General features: G+C 44.1%; 1 protein-coding gene across 3 annotated transcripts in view; it reads left to right on the top strand.

Annotated features, from left to right (window-relative positions):
- The window catches only part of DEUP1 (deuterosome assembly protein 1), a 70,099-nt gene that overhangs the window by 36,492 nt on the left and 15,398 nt on the right, over window positions 1-18,209 (top strand). For all 3 annotated transcript variants that reach the window (XM_073558389.1, XM_073558388.1, XM_073558387.1), the window contains 3 exons: window positions 557-650; window positions 6,170-6,352; window positions 14,998-15,182. In XM_073558389.1, coding sequence (XP_073414490.1) covers window positions 557-650; window positions 6,170-6,352; window positions 14,998-15,182 — 462 coding nt within the window. The remainder of the gene's footprint in view (window positions 1-556; window positions 651-6,169; window positions 6,353-14,997; window positions 15,183-18,209) is intronic.

Raw genomic sequence — 18,209 nt, 5'->3', positions numbered from 1 at the left:
TATCCTTGATTGAATTAAAAGCAGAACTTGGGTTTGGGACATTGGTCATTCAAGAAGACATAATTAGCTATGAAAGTGTTACATTTGCCCAATTGGAGTGCTTCGCTAAGCGCTGAGCCATTTCTGTGACATCAAGTTTAGTAATTCTCTTTTTATTCCTTTTTTAAGTTATGTAATTGTATATCTTGGATTGTTTTGTTACCCTTTTATTTCGTCTTTGTATAGTTTTATAAACGCTGTCTACTTATTTGGATTAAATATATAACATTTAATAGCTCTGTTCCTTTTGTTCTGTAAACCGCACCTCTGAAGCCAGCAGAGTTGCATTTTCCGGACAAAGTGGTCGCAACCGTAGGATCTGTGTGATCTGTCAGGTGTCAAAGTGGTAACAGTGATGGGATCTGCGTGACCACCCCTGTTATTTTTGACACTACCCCCTACTCTGGTGTACATATATCCTAATGCATAGGCTGAAGTGTGAATAAATTAAACATATTCTTTTGTTTCTGTTTATTACGTTTTGTTGGATATCCCCTGTATTTTTTTGGTTTTTCAGCTCTCAAGAATCATACGTGTTCATGAAGAAGCAGGTGTCAAACCGAGAGAAGCTTCAAAAGAGATTAAAACTGTCTCCCTGCAAAAAAGATCAGGTAACGTAACCGCAGAAGGTTGATATTTGCACAGTACCAGAAATTCTAGAATGTGATGGCTCCGGATAAGAATGCCTTAATGAGGTGATGTTTATTCTTAAATTAATTTTTAAACCGTTTGAATTAATTTTACTTTACCTTTTTAAAGGGGTCTCAGTGGGCTCAGGTACTAGTAATGGAGATGGTTATTAGTTATTTTCCTGCATCATGTTCCTAGATGGCAGGCTGGTCACTGGTATTCCCTGTCTAGAATTAGGTCTTGTGTAGCGCCTCTTCCCCAGGACAGTAGGAATAGACTGCCTGGGACCCTCCTGCTGAATTCAAAAATAAAAAAAAAAACACTTAGGCTGCTTTTATGGGTCGCCCTCCCAGGGCTGTGGGGTACTCGGAGCCGGACCCGTTGATTTCAATGGGAGTTGTCACGGTAGCTGTGGCCCTGGGCGTCAATTGTAAAAGGGGAATGTTGAGTGATGGAATAAAGTTTATTAATGAATGTTTCGTGATGCCACCTGTGGTATTCGGCAATGAAGATGTTAAGCTGACGCTGAAGACAGAACCTCTGGGACCGATGGTGTGGTGCAGAAATGATGGTGTAGCCCTCCACAGGCAGGGCTGTAGTCCCAGGGCAGAGTAGGTGAAGTGACACTTAGATGATGTAGTGTCAGGCGTGGGAGATGTAGCGGTGCTGGGTAGGTTGACGCAGGAATAAGTGGAGGACAAAAGGGCATGCAGTTCCAAAGCTTTACTCACAGTCCGTTGGGGTACAAGGGCCCGCATCCGTGCCGTGTCCTCCGGGTCAGGGGCTCAGCCAACTTCCAAGCAAGATGAAGTACTCCTTTCCAACACTCCGCCAACATGTGCCTTTTCTGAACATCTCCCTCTAAGCGCCTATGGTGAAGTACTCACAGTACTGAGTTACACTGGAGTGCCTCCTGTCAGATGTTCCTATGAACTCTACTTGTACGGCAGACAGCTGTAGCCTGCTTCGGGAACTCCTTACTACTTAGTCCCGGCTCACTCACGTTGCTGTTGTGCCCCCAAGTCTGGTGTGGGAATAAAGTGATGACAACTTCTATTCCTCCGGTGTCTGCTGCAGGACCACTAGTATCCATACAACCTCGGGGACCGGACCCCGGCCTTGCACTTAGAACTTGGGAAGGGTTCTCCTCTAACCCTAATCCTTAGTTCTCTTCTTCTCCTCACGTTCCGTACTAATCCTTTCCTTTTTATGGAGAGTCAGGCTTTCTATCAATGTTCCTTTCCTGTGCCAGCAGACCCAGGTCACTGAGGTCGGCTGCAGCACTTCCTTCATCCATCCCCCTCAGGGGATCTCTTCTCACAGACTGACCTCGTCAGACACCTGTGACAAACTGACTCAATCCTACCCTCTTCCCGCTCTTTTGGTGCTAAACTAAACTCTACCCGCCTCCCAGCACGCTTCGTGTTCCAAGCAGGGAGCCACCAAAGGGTGCTTTGCTGCACTACTGTGCTGTGTGGGATGCAGGTGTTGGAGTGTGGTCAGGTGTCTACACCTTACCTGGATGGTGGGGTACCACACCTCAGGAGGAGGTGCAGTACCTGTGTGGCGACTGAACCCTCAGGGGCGCCACATTTACACTTGCCGTGTTTTTTGCGGCCCGTTTTTGCAGGTCGTATTGCCATGATTTTTGCGGTCTCCCGCAAAAACGGGCCGCAATCAACCTTCTCAGATCACCGTTTTTCCCTGTTATAACAAATAGCAGGGGGAAAAAACGGCGATCCGCAAAAACAGTGCACTGCAAAAATAAGCTAACAATTTTGCGGTACCATTGAAGTGCATTGCAGCCGTGTCCTTAAGCCGTGAAAAATATCAAGCAAGCTCGATATTTTTTCACGGCCGCAAATACAGCCATACGGAGCTCGGCCCTCCTACTAATTTTTGTGGCCCCATAGAAATGCACTGGGGACGCAAAAACGGCGCGCAAAAACACGGCAAGTGTAAAACCAGCCTTACAAGACTAATTTCAATATTAATCCACTTTCATGTTCATATTTTCATTCTTCTGACCTTTTTTTCCTTAAGTTTTTGAAAATACCTGTTAGAAAAACAGAAGGCGCATGTCACATATTTGAGTCAGATTCCTCCTGAAACCTGCTTCAAGTTTTACACTTTCACACTTCAGGCTTTGTAATCCGGCGCCTTGCGGTGAAAAGTCGTGATACCGGATCCGGGTGAAGCCGCTGACACCGGATCCTTCTTTTGGCCGGATACGCTGTTGCTGAAATTTAAAGGAACATTGCACCAAGGAATAGCAATAGTGATCTGGGGACGAGCGAGAGAGAGAATTCGCCTTTTCTAGAGTTAACATTCACATCTTCAGAGAGAATAAGCCACTTCTAGGGTTAACATTCACATCTTCCGGGCATGCGCTGTTGTAAAAAAAAAAAAAGGTGCGGCACTGACAAAAAACGTTGCAGGCTGCGCAATACGAGGACAATGAAAGTATATGGGTAAAAAGCCGGATCCGGGGGAAAACGGCGCTGGATCCGGTTTTTACATATTTCGCTGCATCGTGCCTGATGCTACAGAACTGAAGTGTGAAAGTAGCCTAAATCAAAGGGCTGTTTTAGGGGAATAAATGCTTTTAAAAAGACTGTTCAAAAAGGCTTCAGGAAAAAGGAAAACGTCTTCAAAATCTCTCCAAAGACGAGTTTTTCAAGGGGAAATCGCCTCTGGAAACTTTGCCTGCACCAAGCCTTGATTGTCATCTTTAAGATTTGCATATAAGAAAAAGACCCGATTCATCAATCCGTTTTTTCCAGAATCCCGAAGTATCGTTTTTAGTCCCGGCCAGTCGAGAACTTTTTGAAGGTTGGCCGAACTCTGCTGGTAAGGAGCACGGCTGACATATTCCTCATCATTTACACGACATATGTGGAGTGAATTGGGGCAGAAATGCTCTCCAGTCTGTCTGGTGTACTGTTCTTACAGTGGTGGACGCCACGTTGACTTTGGCGCATCTTAGTCCTCAACGCGTAGTACAAGACATCAGTCTCAGTGAATCGGGGCCATCATGGTGGTTACTGAGAACTGAAGCTATGGAAGCACACATTTTGTTTTCCATTGGTCATCCTATCTCGAGTCGCTGTGTATCAATAACTGTCAATGAGGGCATATACGGCCAATCAAGTACATGGAAGTATCTGCAGAGCAAGAACACTCACACTCAGTGACCACATATTCTCCAAACTGTCCAAATCTCTGTTCGTAACTCAAAATACCATAGTTATAATAATCTGCAGGCTTCAAGGGTCCTGGGTCCCGTCTTATGGACTCATGGATCATATATTTGGATGTCCATTGAATCAAGATTTAGTCTTGGGCAGAACAGTGCTCAATGCAATAAGTGTAGAAGCTCTGAATATGCTGGGAGTTTCATCCGAGGCATGATTTAGAGGGGGCGAGGGTCTTCTATATGGCCATAAATCATTACGATCTTGATGTCATTGGCAGCATTAGCATTCCCCGCTGGCTGCTACGTCTGCTTCCTTCTAGTTGTCAAAGGTGCATTTTGTAATCAATCAAAGTAAATCTTACATCCCCGCTGAAACAAACACATTGCGTAATAAGGCTGAAAATTCTCTCGCCCCTGAAATGTGTGAGTTGAATCTTTTGAGTATGATTACTTGGAGTAGTATGCACATTGTATCAAAGGATGTCCAAGTATTAAGAGGGTTTTCCAGAACTTGGAAATTGACTACCTCTCCTTTCATCAAGATCAGATGGATGGAGACCTGACAACTATCGATCATCTGTTTCTAGGACCAGCACCTCCATCAATCAGCTGTTTGTAGGTCTAGCATCTCCATCCATTAGCTGTTTGTAGGTCCAGCACCTTCATCGATCAGCTCTTTGTAGGCCCAGCACCTTCATCGATCAGCTCTTTGTAGATCCAGCACCTCCATCGATCAGCTCTTTGTTGGTCCAGCACCTCCTATCGATCAGCTGTTTTGTAGGTCCATCACCTCCATCAATCAGCTGTTTGCAGGTCCAGGACATCCCATCGATCAGCTGTTTGTAGATCCAGCACCTTCATCGATCAGCTCTTTGTAGGTCCATCACCTCCATCGATCAGCTGTTTTGTAGGTCCAGCACATCCCATCAATCAGCCATTTGTAGGTCCAGCACTTCCCATCGATCAGCTCTTTGTAGGTCCATTACCTCCATCGACAAGCTGTTTGTAGGTCCTACATGGCCATAAGTAAACAGTGTAAGGACCTGGGACACCACCTTTTCATACTCTGTATACTGCCTAATTATTTATCACTTCAATGGGAGCTGTGCTGAAGTGCCCCAAAAACAGCCACTTCACAGTGTATGGAGAGGTGGTGTCCCGGGTTCTGTACTCTTATTTCTGGCTGTGTGGGACGTATAAACAGCTGATCGGTCGGGGAGCTGGGTGTGAGATAGAAATGAATGAACTTTTCTTACAATAGGGCATCTATTTCTAAGTTCTGGACAAGCCCTTTAACTAGTGAACCTTAGCAGTACTTCTTGAGACTTCTATTTATGTGGGAAGCCGCTGCTTTCTTCATCCTGACGGAGGGTCCGCTTTCTTGTCTGCATCTGATTCCAGCGGTTCACTTACTAGGTTTCAATAAAATCAAGTGTTTTATCAGCAGGAGATTATCATTATAGGACTACTGCCTCGTTGCTCCTAGTCAACTGCTCTGAAACCACGCCCCCACCACTGATTGGCAGCTTTGTGTGTAAAGTTGCCAATCCGTTCTGTGGGCGGAGTTATACAGGGATCCTACATTCTGAGCACTGCTAGATCTGCAGCAGAGAAAACTGTGATTGTATCAAAGTTATAGCATGCAGACCAGCAAGTGACACATTGCTGGAATGTGTGTCTCTGTCCCTACATCATGCTGCTGACAGATTCCCTTTTTGACACTAGTTTTGGGCTTGGATATAGACCCAAAAAGTAAAGCCACAAATTGTGCAGAAAGTCACAGAAAGTTTACATATTGCGAAAAAGTGAGGTTCGTTTATCAGAAGAGGATCTGGCCAACCACCGATTAATGAAGCCTAAAGCCAGAAACAAAATCGAAAAATTTAGATGCAAGTTTGTCTGTCCCTGCTCGCTCCAGGCAGAGATGCTATATACATAAAATCACTCCAGGGAACTGGAGAAAATCTGCGCAAAAAATGTAATCACTTTAAAAAAAAAAAAAAAAAAAGTCCCTGTTGATGAATTAGGAAACAACTGGAAACCACAAACTGATGGAAAAGATAAAGAATAAGGTGCAAATCAAAGAGGGGGAAAAACGCCAAAAAACAGAAATAAATAAAGGCTTCCGAGTACAGTAATGAATTGGACCCAGGGACTCATACGGTGCGACCATCCAGTAAGAGACCGTGGATGGAATCGGGGTCAGCATTTTATGCTGCTGTCCAGTCAGGCAGGTTCCTTTTTGAATTTTCTTTTACTTTTTTATTAATTTTTATCTTTTTTTTTTTTTTTTTTTTTTTAAAGGTTGAAGAAGATTTCTTCATAAAAGAGATAAGAGACATGGGCCTTGAACGGCTGCAGGCGGACGTCTCAGACCTGACGGAACGCCTGCATCGGAAAGATGTTACCATAGCAACCATAAGCCGAAAAGTCTCCAGACTGGAGCGAGAGTTGGACATGAAAGAGCATGGGAATGTGCATCGGCAGGTAGGAAGACGCATCCTATCAACAGGGGGAATGGTAACTTATGGTTGTCAATGTATTCGCACTTTGCCAGGAGGAATTGCAGAGTGCAAAGAAAGTATTTAATCAATCTGATATACAGGTGAATATTTATCCTGTTTGTGACAGATATCTGACGTAACGCTGTTTGAAACGTTGCAAAATTTCTGTGCAGCTTGGGAGTTACGTGAAAATTCTGCAATTTTTGGCTTTTTTTTTTTTTTTTACCAACTTTTTCCAAAGTGACGGGTGCATGGCAAGATGGGCGTAGTGTGCACATGGCTAATAAATTCATCCTAATTTATGGCACGAAAGGGTCGTAAGTTAAGACAGAAATATATTCCAGTCTTACATATTCCAGTCTTACATCTGTGGAGGAGGGTTTTTTTCTGCTGGAGTCTTCCTGCCCTCCAGAGACCAAGCCAGGTCAAAAGTGTTCAGATTTAGCTTTTATTTTATTCCCACTGCTCCTCTGAGTAGTTTTTTAATAATTTTTTTTTGTTTAGTGTTCATTTTTATGGTCTAAGAACACGCCCCTGAGGATCATTTGAGCAACGCCCCCTTGTAACACCATGCAAATTAGCAGTAAATTGACAAGGTCATGCCTCTGGAACCGTATGTTGGATTTGAACCCCTTTCTGACATATGACGTACTATCCCGTCCACGGTACCCGGGCCCGTATGTCTGGGGACACAGGATAGTACGTCATCGCGATCAGCGGCGCCCCAGGTGGGGAACGCCGCTAATCGCCGCCTGGTGTCAGCTGATTATCACAGCTGACAACCGGCACTATGTGTCGGGGCGGTCACGGACTGCCCCCAGCACACTAACCCCTGGCACACTGCGATCAAACATGATCGCAGTGTACCGGGGGCATAGGAGAGAAGCATGCAGGGAGGGGGCTCCCTGCATGCTTACCTGCGACCCTCGGAGCGACGCGATGTGCTGCGTCGCTCCGAGGGTCTCCTCTCTGCAGGCCTCTGGATCCAATATGGAAGCCTGCAGCAGCGCGATCTGACAGTGCTGTCCAAACTGTCAGATCAGCGATCTGACACCTTTATAGAGTGATGTCCCCACCTGGGACAATGTAATAAAGTAAAAAAAAAAGAAAAGTAAAAATAATTTATATATAATAATCCCCAAATAAATTAAAAATAAAAAAAATTCCCAAATTCTTTTTTTTGTAAATAAAAATAAAAAAATGATAAAAATGCATATATTTAGTATCGCTGCATCCGTAACGACCCGCCCTATAAAACTGTCCCACTAGTTAACCCCTTTAGTGAACCCCTTAAAAAAAAAAACGAAGCAAAAAACATTGCTTTATCATCATACCGCCGAACAAAAAGTGCAATAACACGCAATCAAAAAGACGGATATAAATAAACATGGTACCGCTGCAAAAAGTGAGCCACCATATAGCTCCATCAGCAAAAAAATAGAAAAGTTATAGTTCGCAGAATAAAGCGATGTAAAAATAATTATTCTTTATATAAAATTGTTATTGTATAAAAGCACCAAAACATAAAAAAACGACCTAAATGAGGTATCGCTGTAACCGGTACTGACCCGAAGAATAAAACTGCTTTATCAATTTTACCGCACGCAGAACGGTGTAAATGCACCCCCCAAAAGAAATTCATGAAACGCTGGTTTTTGTTCATTCTGCGTCCCAAAAATCAGAATAAAAAGCGATCAAAAAATGTGACGTGCCCGAAAATGGTACCAATAAAAACGTCAACTCGTCCCGCAAAAAATAAGACCTCACATGACTCGGTGGGTCAAAATACGGAAAAATTATAGCTCTCAATATGTGGTGATGCAAAAACTATTTTTGCAACAAAAAGCGTCTTTTAGCGTGCGACAGCTGCCAAACATAAAAACCGCCATAAATAGTAAATCAAACCCCCCGTTATCACCCCCTTAGTTAGGGAAAAAAAATTAAATAAAAAAAAATGTGTTTATTTCTATTTTCCGACTAGGGCAAGGCTGTGTGCACACAATGCGGATTCTGCTGCGGATTTTTCCACGCAGATTTGGCTAAATCCACAGGTACATCTGCAGGTCAGATGACCTGCGTTTTACCTGCGGATTTAGTGCGGATTAGCCTGCTGTTTTCCCCTGCGTTTTGACATCTGGTAATGGAGCAGATTCCGCACAAAGAAGTGACATGCTGCGGATTTAAAACCGCAGCACATCCGCGCGGAAAAATCCACAACATGTGCACTGCGTTTTTCATTTGCCATTGAATATAAAGATACTGTGCAATGCAGCAGGAACTGCTGCGGATCCGCAGGGCCAAATCCGCTGCGGATGCGCAGCAGAATTCTCAATGTGTGCACACACCCTTAGGGTTAGGGCTGAGATTAGGGTTAGGGGTATGTTGGGGTTAGGGTCAGAGTTAGAATTGGGGGTTTCCACTGTTTGGGCACATCAGGGGCTCTTGAAACGCAACATGGCGTCTGATCTCAATTCCAGCCAATTCTGCGTTCAAAAAGTCAAATGGTGCTCCTTCCCTTCCAAGCTCAGCCAAAACAGTGGTTTACCCCCACATATGGGGTATCAGCCTACTCAGGACAAATTGCAAAACAACTTTTGGGGTCCAATTTCTCCTGTTACCATTGGGAAAATAAAAAAATTGGGGGCAAAAATATCATTTTTGAGGGAAAAAATGATTTTTTATTTTTATGGCTTTACGTTATAAACTTGTGAACCACTTGGGGGTTCAAAGTGCTCACCACACATCTAGATAAGTTCCTTGGGGGGTCTAGTTTCCAAAATGGGGTGATTTGTGGGAGATTTCCACTGTTTAGGCACATCAGGGGCTTTCCAAACGCAACATGGTGTCCAATCTCAGTTCCAGCCAATTTTGCGTTGAAAAAGTCGAACGCGCTCCTTCCATTCTGAGCTCTGCCATGCGCCGAAACAGTGGTTCCCCCCCACTTATCAGGTATCAACGTACTCAGGACAAATTGCACAATAACTTTTGCAGTCCAGTTTCTCCTGTTACCCTTGGTAAAATAAAAAAATTGGACCTGAAGTAATTTTTTTGTGAAAAAAGTTAAATGTTCATTTTTTTTTTAAACATTCAAAAAATTCCTGTGAATCACATGAACGGTTAATAAACTTCTTGAATATGGTTTTGAGCACCTTGAGGGGTGCAGTTTTTAGAAAATACCCAAAAGTGGCACCATTCTATCATATAGACCCCTCAAATGTGACTTCAAATGTGATGTGGTCCCTGAAAAAAAATGGTGTTGTAAAAATGTGAAATCGCTGGTCAACTTTTAACCCTTATAACTTCCAAAAAAAAAAAAAAAAAATTTGTACCAAAATTGTGCTGATGTAAAGTAAACATGTGGGAAATGTTACTTAAGTTTTTTTGTGTGCCGTATCGCTGTGATTTAAGGGCATAAAAATTCAAAGTTGGAAAATTGCTAAATTTTCAAAATTTTCACCAAATTTCCATTTTTTTCACAAATGAGCGCAAGTTATATGAATGAAACTTTACCACTAACATGAAGTACAATATGTCACGAGGAAACATTGTCAGAATCACCAGGATCCGTTGAAGCGTTCCAGAGTTATGAACTCATAAAGGGACAGTGGTCAGAATTGTAAAAATTAGCCCGGTCATTAACGTGCAAACCACCCTCGGGGGTAAAGGGGTTAAAAAAAAGAAAAAAAAACAAAATACTTGGGGAGGAGTAGTAATAAAATAAAAGCTAAAACTGCTCATTTATGACCTGGCGCCAGGTCCTCTTTAAGATTTGGCCCTTTTAACACATTTGTCTTATGTTCTCAATCACTGGGGGGGGGGGGGGGAGAAGATTCCTCCTAGATGCATATGGACAATATTAGTTTTGCTCTTTAAGGAATTTTCCATTCCTTTTCTTAAAAATCATCCAGTAGGAATGTGACATTGTAAAGTGGGAAAGAACCGTCAATCAACTGAATGGTGGGGATGCAGGGAGTCAAGCACCCACCAATTACATATTGATTCCTACAATGGGTCATCATTACTAAAGTACCAGAAAACCCCTTTAGTCACTATATAATGACAAGTTCTGCAGCTCTCTGATCTACTTTGTGTTTCAATTTCTCAATATTTTTAAGATCTATATTTGTTGCTGGTGAGTGGGATTCTTTGTGTGCCCATCCGGACACTGAAGACCCATATGGGTCCACTACTACTCACAGATGGGAGTTTGTAACAGCTGTCGCCTCCAGTCTAGACAATCCTCTATGAGCTAAGCATGCCAGACTCAGTCTTTTGTACATTTTACCTGCGCCGAGCAAGACCCATTCTGATTTATAATGGTTTTTATTTTCCGACCGCAAATGTTGGGGGATTAAAACAAAAAGTGAATTAGAAAGTCGCTGAAAACTAGACGACTCCTCTGTACATATATCTAGTTTGTACTCTTAAAAAGCAAGAGCAGCCGCCAGTGTTGAGGGTTGCCACGAGTGAAGAGGGATGCCGTTTGTGCGGAGAGATGCCGCCGGTGAGGAGGGTTGCCACGAGTGAGGAGGGTTGCCGCTGGTGGTGAGGGCTGCTACATAATTTGGAATAGATATTATGTACTGCCACATTTCTCCCTAAATAAGGGGATAGCATGTGGCAAAGGGAGACTTCTAGATCACGTGCAAGTTGGATCTTTTGGAACACGTCAATCTTTACCAGTCTAACTGCATCTCAGACGGGCTCGGTTGCAATACCAGACACTGCCCATGGAAAAGAGAGGAGCTGTTTTTGGAGAAAAAGTGAACTTCTCTCTTTTCTACTTTTTCTTGACATTTTTTATTTTGCTTTCACTCTGCTCCCCCCTTTATCAAATACGGTCTTGCACAAACTCTGCAGTCAAAGGGTTACATCTCCGTCCTGCTTCACCGATCTCATTCTGAAGCCCTGAGCAAGAAGACAGAGCTGCCAATTACGGAGGGAAAACAGGGCTGTAATTGGGCTACATGCAGCCGCCGTGCCAACATAAACCTAACAACAGTGTATCGAGCTTTGTGCGTAGGAGCAAACCTTTGATGCCCGGAGAGTCGTATCCCACATCCAGAGAAGCTTTGTTTCCCCCCACCACCCCTCGCCGTCCCTGCGCTTTCTCGCCTCCGATGTGATTCCACATTCATCCGTCCGCAGCACTGCTGGAAAGCCTACAAAGTACCAGTTTTATCTATAAGGCCATAAAAACCAACAGCCGTGATAAATGACCGAGTGTCACTTGTTTGGCTGAATGGAGACGTCTTCAGGACTCTCATTGGCAGGTGCCGGGACGGATACTTTCATCTCTGTGTGAAGCTTTTCCAAAAGTTTTTTTTTTTTTTCTGATTATAAATTTTCACTGAAGAATGGACAGACAGCGCTGACTTGTACTGAATACGTCTTATTACATCGAGGATCATCTACAGAAGTGAAACTTGTTTGGCCACAGAGTTCGTTAGGAAGATGCTTGTGTTCTTACCCTTAAAGGGTCCATGAAATGGTCACCTATTACCTTGGATAGGAGTCCTCTACCAATCTCTAAAACTGAGGAATTATGTCCTTTGTTCTCCGCTTGCCGGATGACCAAAGCCAGGAGGAGATAAAAGAAGCAGCAGGTGACCCTCCAGCTAAAGTGTATGTCACTGGTGAAGATGGATGGAGCGACAGGGCACCGGTGCCAGTGGCCAATCCATTTCACTCCTCCTTGTCTTGGACGTTCAACCAAGAATAGGGAACATCAGTTGCTGGGACCAAAACTCCTCTAAAATGTAAATTAAGGGGCGCGAAGGCAAGTCATTCCCACTGTAAAAAAAAATATATATATATTTGGTAGAGTAGACTGAATCACAGTTCATAGGCGTAATCACAGAGCTAAGACATAGAGAAGGACATATATTGCTGTAGAAATAAAGTAATTTTGCCCCTTTTGTCGTTCTCAGCTTCTACAATAACATTTTTATGGTCTTCATAGAGTATGATGACCCAAAAATACCCCCCCACAAACAGTGTTATCATCTTACTGTGCATCAAACCCAGTGTAAAGTCATGACAGCCACCAACACAGTATGATATTCTTACAGTGCCCCCACGCAGTGTGTTGTGCCCAGTTTTTTCCCTAAACAGTATGTTGTCCACACAGTTGTCCTCTCTCCACACAATATATTGTCCCCATATTCCTTACCACACACTGCTGTGTCCCATCGAACAGTATGCTGTCCCCACAGTCCTCCCCCATACAGTATGTTGTTCCCACAGTCGTCCTATCCCCACATAGTATGTTGTTCCCATAGTCTCCCCACACATTATTGCCCTCACAGTCCTCCTCCCATGTACGTTATGTTGTCCCCACAGTCCTCTCCCTTCATAGTAGGTTGCTCCCATAGCCTTCTCCCTTCACAGTAGGTTTCTCCCACAGTCCTCTCCCTTCACAGTAGGTTGCCCCACAGCCCTTTCCCCACACAGTAGGTTGCCCCACAGCCCTTTCCCCACACAGCATGTTGTCCCCACAGCCCTTTACCCACACAGTATGTTGTCCCCATAGTCCCCCCACATTATGTTCTCACCCCATACACATTATGTTGTCCTCTCCCCGCACAGTAGGTTGTCTCATCAGCCCTATCCCCACACAGGACGTTCTAGCCACAGCCCTCTCCTCACACAGTATGTTGTCTCCACAGCCCTCTCCCCACGCAGTATGTTGTCCTCTCCCCACGCAGTATGTTGTCCTCTCCCCACGCAGTATGTTGTCCTCTCCCCACGCAGTATGTTGTCCTCTCCCCACGCAGTATGTTGTCCTCTCCCCACGCAGTATGTTGTCCTCTCCCCACGCAGTATGTTGTCCTCTCCCCACGCAGTATGTTGTCCACTCCCCACGCAGTATGTTGTCCACTCCCCACGCAGTATGTTGTCCACTCCCCACGCAGTATGTTGTCCACTCCCCACGCAGTATGTTGTCCACTCCCCACGCAGTATGTTGTCCACTCCCCACGCAGTATGTTGTCCACTCCCCACGCAGTATGTTGTCCACTCCCCACGCAGTATGTTGTCCACTCCCCACGCAGTATGTTGTCCACTCACCACGCAGTATGTTTTCCTTGGTCCCCACAGTCCTCCCACCACACACAGTATGCAGTGCTCCCAGTTTCCCATACATATTGTATGATGTCCACTGCACAGTGTCATGACCCCACAGTCCCCTACAAACTGTATGATGGACCTCCCACCAGGGCTATGGAGTCTGTAAGCCAAACCTCCGACTCCTCAATTTCCCACGACTCCAATTCCCGACTCTGACTTCCTCATACATGGTTCTCTACTGAGCATGTACATAAAGTGCAGCACAGATTCATCTCAAGTAAAAGCTGAGATCAGGGAGAGAACAGACATTTATAGGACACTTCATAACTTCCCCAAATTTTTATGAAAACCTTCTCTACACATCCTGCCTTGTACTACTGTACCCAATTTATTATACAGTTGTGGCGAAAAGTATTGACACCCCTGCAATTCTGTCAGATAATACTCAGTTTCTTCCTGAAAATGATTGCAAACACAAATTCTTTGGTATTATTGTCTTCATTTAATTTGTCTTAAATGAAAAAACACAAAAAGAATTGTCCTAAAGCCAAATTTGGATATAATTCCACACCAAACATAAAAAAGAGGGTGGACAAAAGTATTGGCACTGTTCGAAAAATCATGTGATGCTTCTGTAATTTGTGTAATTAACAGCACCTGTAACTTACCTGTGGCACCTAACAGGTGTTGGCAATAACTAAATCACACTTGCAGCCAGTTGACATGGATTAAAGTTGACTCAACCTCTGTCCTGTGTCCTTGTGTGTACCACATTGAGCACGGAGAAAATAAAGAAGACCAAAGAACTGTCTGAGGACTTGAGAAACCAAATTGTGAGGAAGCATGAGCAATCTCAAGGCTACAAGTCCATCTCCAAAGACCTGAATGTTCCTGTGTCTACCGTGCGCAGTGTCATCAAGAAGTGTAAAGCCCATGGCACTGTGGCAAACCTCCCTAGATGTGGCCGGAAAAGAAAAATTGACAAGAGATTTCAACGCAAGATTGTGCGCATGTTGGATAAAGAACCTCGACTAACATCCAAACAAGTTCAAGCTGCCCTGCAGTCCAAGGGTACAACAGTGTCAACCCGTACTATCCGTCAACGTCTGAATGAAAAGGAACTGTATGGTAGGAGACCCAGAAGACCCCACTTCTTACCCCGAGACATAAAAAAGCCAGGCTGGAGTTTGCCAAAACTTACCTGAAAAAGCCTAAAACGTTTTGGAAGAATGTTCTTTGGTCAGAACTCCATAACGACTGTGTGGTCTGCCATCATAAGCGGCGTGCCACAATCCTCCAACATTTGTCACCTGTACAGTGGATGGGGTATGATTTTTGCAGACAAGAATGCCCTTTACTGAATGCTGTAGTTATGCCCGGCATTACGACCTCTCGGGATTGCACATTCCATAGTGCTGTAACTGTAAAGAACCCTTTCCTATACCAGTGTTTTGAAATGCTTTTCCTCCTCCATGTGATTATTTTATTTTTTGAACTCCCTAAAATCTTATTCCTGACTACGACATTCTCACTTTTGTCCCATTTTCTGAAATCTCTAAGGTCTCGATCTCGTCGGATGGACGCAGTCGTTTACATGAGCTGACTCTAGAACCGGAGATGGAGACGCATCTGGGGTCCTGCTCCGACGGGCAAGAACTGGAGGAGGGTCTTCAGCTGGAGATGATGAAAACATTTTCCTGGCAGTGCGGGATTACCGGGAAACTGAGCCAAGGACAACATGACGGGTACATTTAATATTTACCGAGCTTTGAAATTAAATACCAAGACTCGTACCTGAGCTAAAATGTCCTGGGGGCCCTCCAAGCTCATCATACAGTTCTTCCTTTTAGGACGTTTAAGAACCTGCCTTCTCTTTATTTAACTCTCTATCCTCCTGTGATGTCTCACGAGAGCTCCAATGAAAGTGGTGCTAGAGGTGATGACGTCCTGCCGTAGCCACCTGACCACTGTAGACTGGACATGACATCATGGCTTCCTGTCCGAATGGAGACCACGAGTGTTCAACGCTGGAGAGACAAGAGGCTTAGAGCCAGTGATCATTTTCTCCGTCTTGAAATCTTTTTTTGAGGGAAGATGGACAACCCCTTTAAATTTAAAGGGGTGGTCCACCACTTATACAATCCCCCATTGGTGTCTGTGACAGGTTCATGCAGCATAGCAATGTCACATGAGCAGTGGGAGGTCCGTCGTTGACATCATTTAAGAAAGGGGGGTTGTCTGAATAGTGGACAACCCCTTTAAAAGCTATTCGTCCCGATTTTAACGCTGCATCACAAGACTTTAGACAGACCCCTCCGTAAAAGAGCGAAGGGGATATAACCCCTTTTTCGTGATGAATGTGTAATGCTTAACCTCCCCTGTGGTGGCGCTGCAGTGAAAAGGATCAGTTTCTGATCTAGAACAATGGTAGATTTGCAGTAATTTCCCATTAACTCCCCCCCCAATTTTATCACTACATCATATGAACCCCAAAATGTGGCGATAAAAGATACTAATGAAGAAAAACAAGCCCTTGAATATGAACATACATTTTGCATAAAAGAGAAAAATAAGTCACTCTGAAAGCAAAAGTTAAAAAATAAATAGCAAAGACCTTAAAGGGAACCTTTCACTTTGCACATGCCACCCCATTAGAGGTCAGTATGTTACAGATCAGGAGGAGCTGAGAAGATCGATATAAAGGTTTGTGGGAAACGGGATAACTTTTTACCAATTGACTGAAATCCTTGCTCTTAATGGGGTTTGGAGTCAAGTGGGCGGGCCTACTATCTGATAGTCTTTCCGCATGACTGTGCATGCTGAGATACTGTAGTTGCCAATCACTAAGCAGAGCGCTGCCCACTGCACTCCTAACATCAGCAAGAGTAAAGGAGTCCAGGACTCTTTCTGGGGTCAGGCGTCCGATGGGAGGTCCTACTCATTGATTGACAGTTGTGTGTATTCATAATCATGTAGGAATGACTGACGATCAGCTAGCATTGGACTCTTAACCTCAGAAAAAGCCACTTGCTGGTATTAGGATTCTGGTAAGTGATCCAGCTAAGTGACAGATATGTTTGCACAGTCACTCAAGATAGGCCACACTACTACAGTACCGACCAGCCCCTGGACTCCTTTTTCTCTTTTCTGGTGTTATACACCATGTTCCAAATTATTGTGCAAATTGCTTTTAAGTGTCATAGCGTTTTTGTTTTTTTTTGTTTTTTTTTCAATGAAACCCATTCATGGTATTGTGTCTCAGGGCTCTTTAGATCACTGAAATCAATCTCAGATACCTGTGATAATTAGTTTGCCAGGTGAGCCCAATAAAAGGAAAACTGGATGTTCCACACTATTAAGCAGGCCAGAGTTTTCAAGTAACATGGGAAAGAAAAAGGATCTCTCTGCTGCCGAAAAGCATCAAATAGTGCAATGCCTTGGTCAAGGGACGAAAACATTAGATATTTCCCGAAAACGTAAGCGTGATCATCGCACTGTTAAGAGATTTGTGGCTGATTCTGAGCACAGACGTGTTCGTGCAGATAAAGGCAGAATGAGGAAGGTTTCTGCCAGGCAAGTTTATTGGATTAAGAGAGCAGCTGCTATTAAGCCATTACAAACCAGCAAACAGATATTTGAAGCTGCTGGTGCCTCTGGAGTCCCTCGAACCTCAAGGTGTAGGATCCTTCAAAGGCTTGCTGTGGTGCATAAACCTACTATTCGGCCACCCCTAAACAGTGCTCACAAGCAGAAACGGTTGCAGTGGGCCCAGACATACAAGGCTGCGACGTCAGCAAGGAGGTGGAGGAGTCATGTTTTTGGCCGGAATCATGGGGAAACAGCTGGTAGGGCCCTTTAAGGTTCCTGAAGGTGTGAAAATGACCTCTGCAAAGTATATAGGGTTTCTGACTGACAGCTGTCTTCCATGGTATAAAAAGCAGAAATGTGCCTTCAGGAGCAAAATCCTCTTCATGCATGACAATGCACCATCTCATGCTGCAAAGAATACCTCTGAGTCATTGACTGCTATGGGCATAAAAGGAGATAAACTCATGGTGTGGCCACCATCTTCCCCTGACCTCAACCCTATAGAGAACCTTTGGAGTATCATCAAGCAAAAGATCTATGAGGGTTGGAGGCAGATCACATCCAAACAGCAGTTCTGGGAGGCTATTCTGACTTCATGCAAAGAAATACAAGCAGAAACTCTCCAAAAACTCACAAGTTCAATGGATGCAAGAATTGTGAAGGTGATATCAAAGAAGGGTTCCTATGTTACCACGTAACTTGGCCTGTTAGGATGTTTTGGAGTTAAATAGCTTTTTTGTTCAGTGAATGTGACCTCCTAATGCTGCAAATTCCACAAATGAGCATTTTCAGTTCTTTAAAACATATCAAATGTTTAGACTGACTGTCATTTCCACCGACCATTTAGGAAAATCAGAGAAAAATATAATTTTGCATAATAATTTGGAACATGGTGAAGGTCCAGTAGGCGGTTCTGCTCAGGGATTCGTAACTCTGTTGGTATGCACAGTCATGCAGGATAGACCGCCAATCAGTTAGTAGGACCGCCCACTGGACTCGTAACACCATAGAGCAAAAGTTAGGAGTCCAGTGGGCGGTCCTACTAGCTGACGGTCTTTCCTGCATGAATATGCATACCGACAGTTACGAATCACTGAGAAGAACTGCCTACTGGACTGTTAACAGAAAGAGCAAAAGTTAGATGTCCAGTAGGCAGTTCTGCTCAGTGATTGGCAACTCTATCG

Source organism: Dendrobates tinctorius, unplaced genomic scaffold, assembly GCF_039654945.1.
Source record: "Dendrobates tinctorius isolate UK_male_01 unplaced genomic scaffold, ASM3965494v1 ptg000256l, whole genome shotgun sequence".
Lineage (NCBI taxonomy): Eukaryota > Metazoa > Chordata > Amphibia > Anura > Dendrobatidae > Dendrobates > Dendrobates tinctorius.
This window is presented reverse-complemented; position numbering and strand designations above follow the sequence as displayed.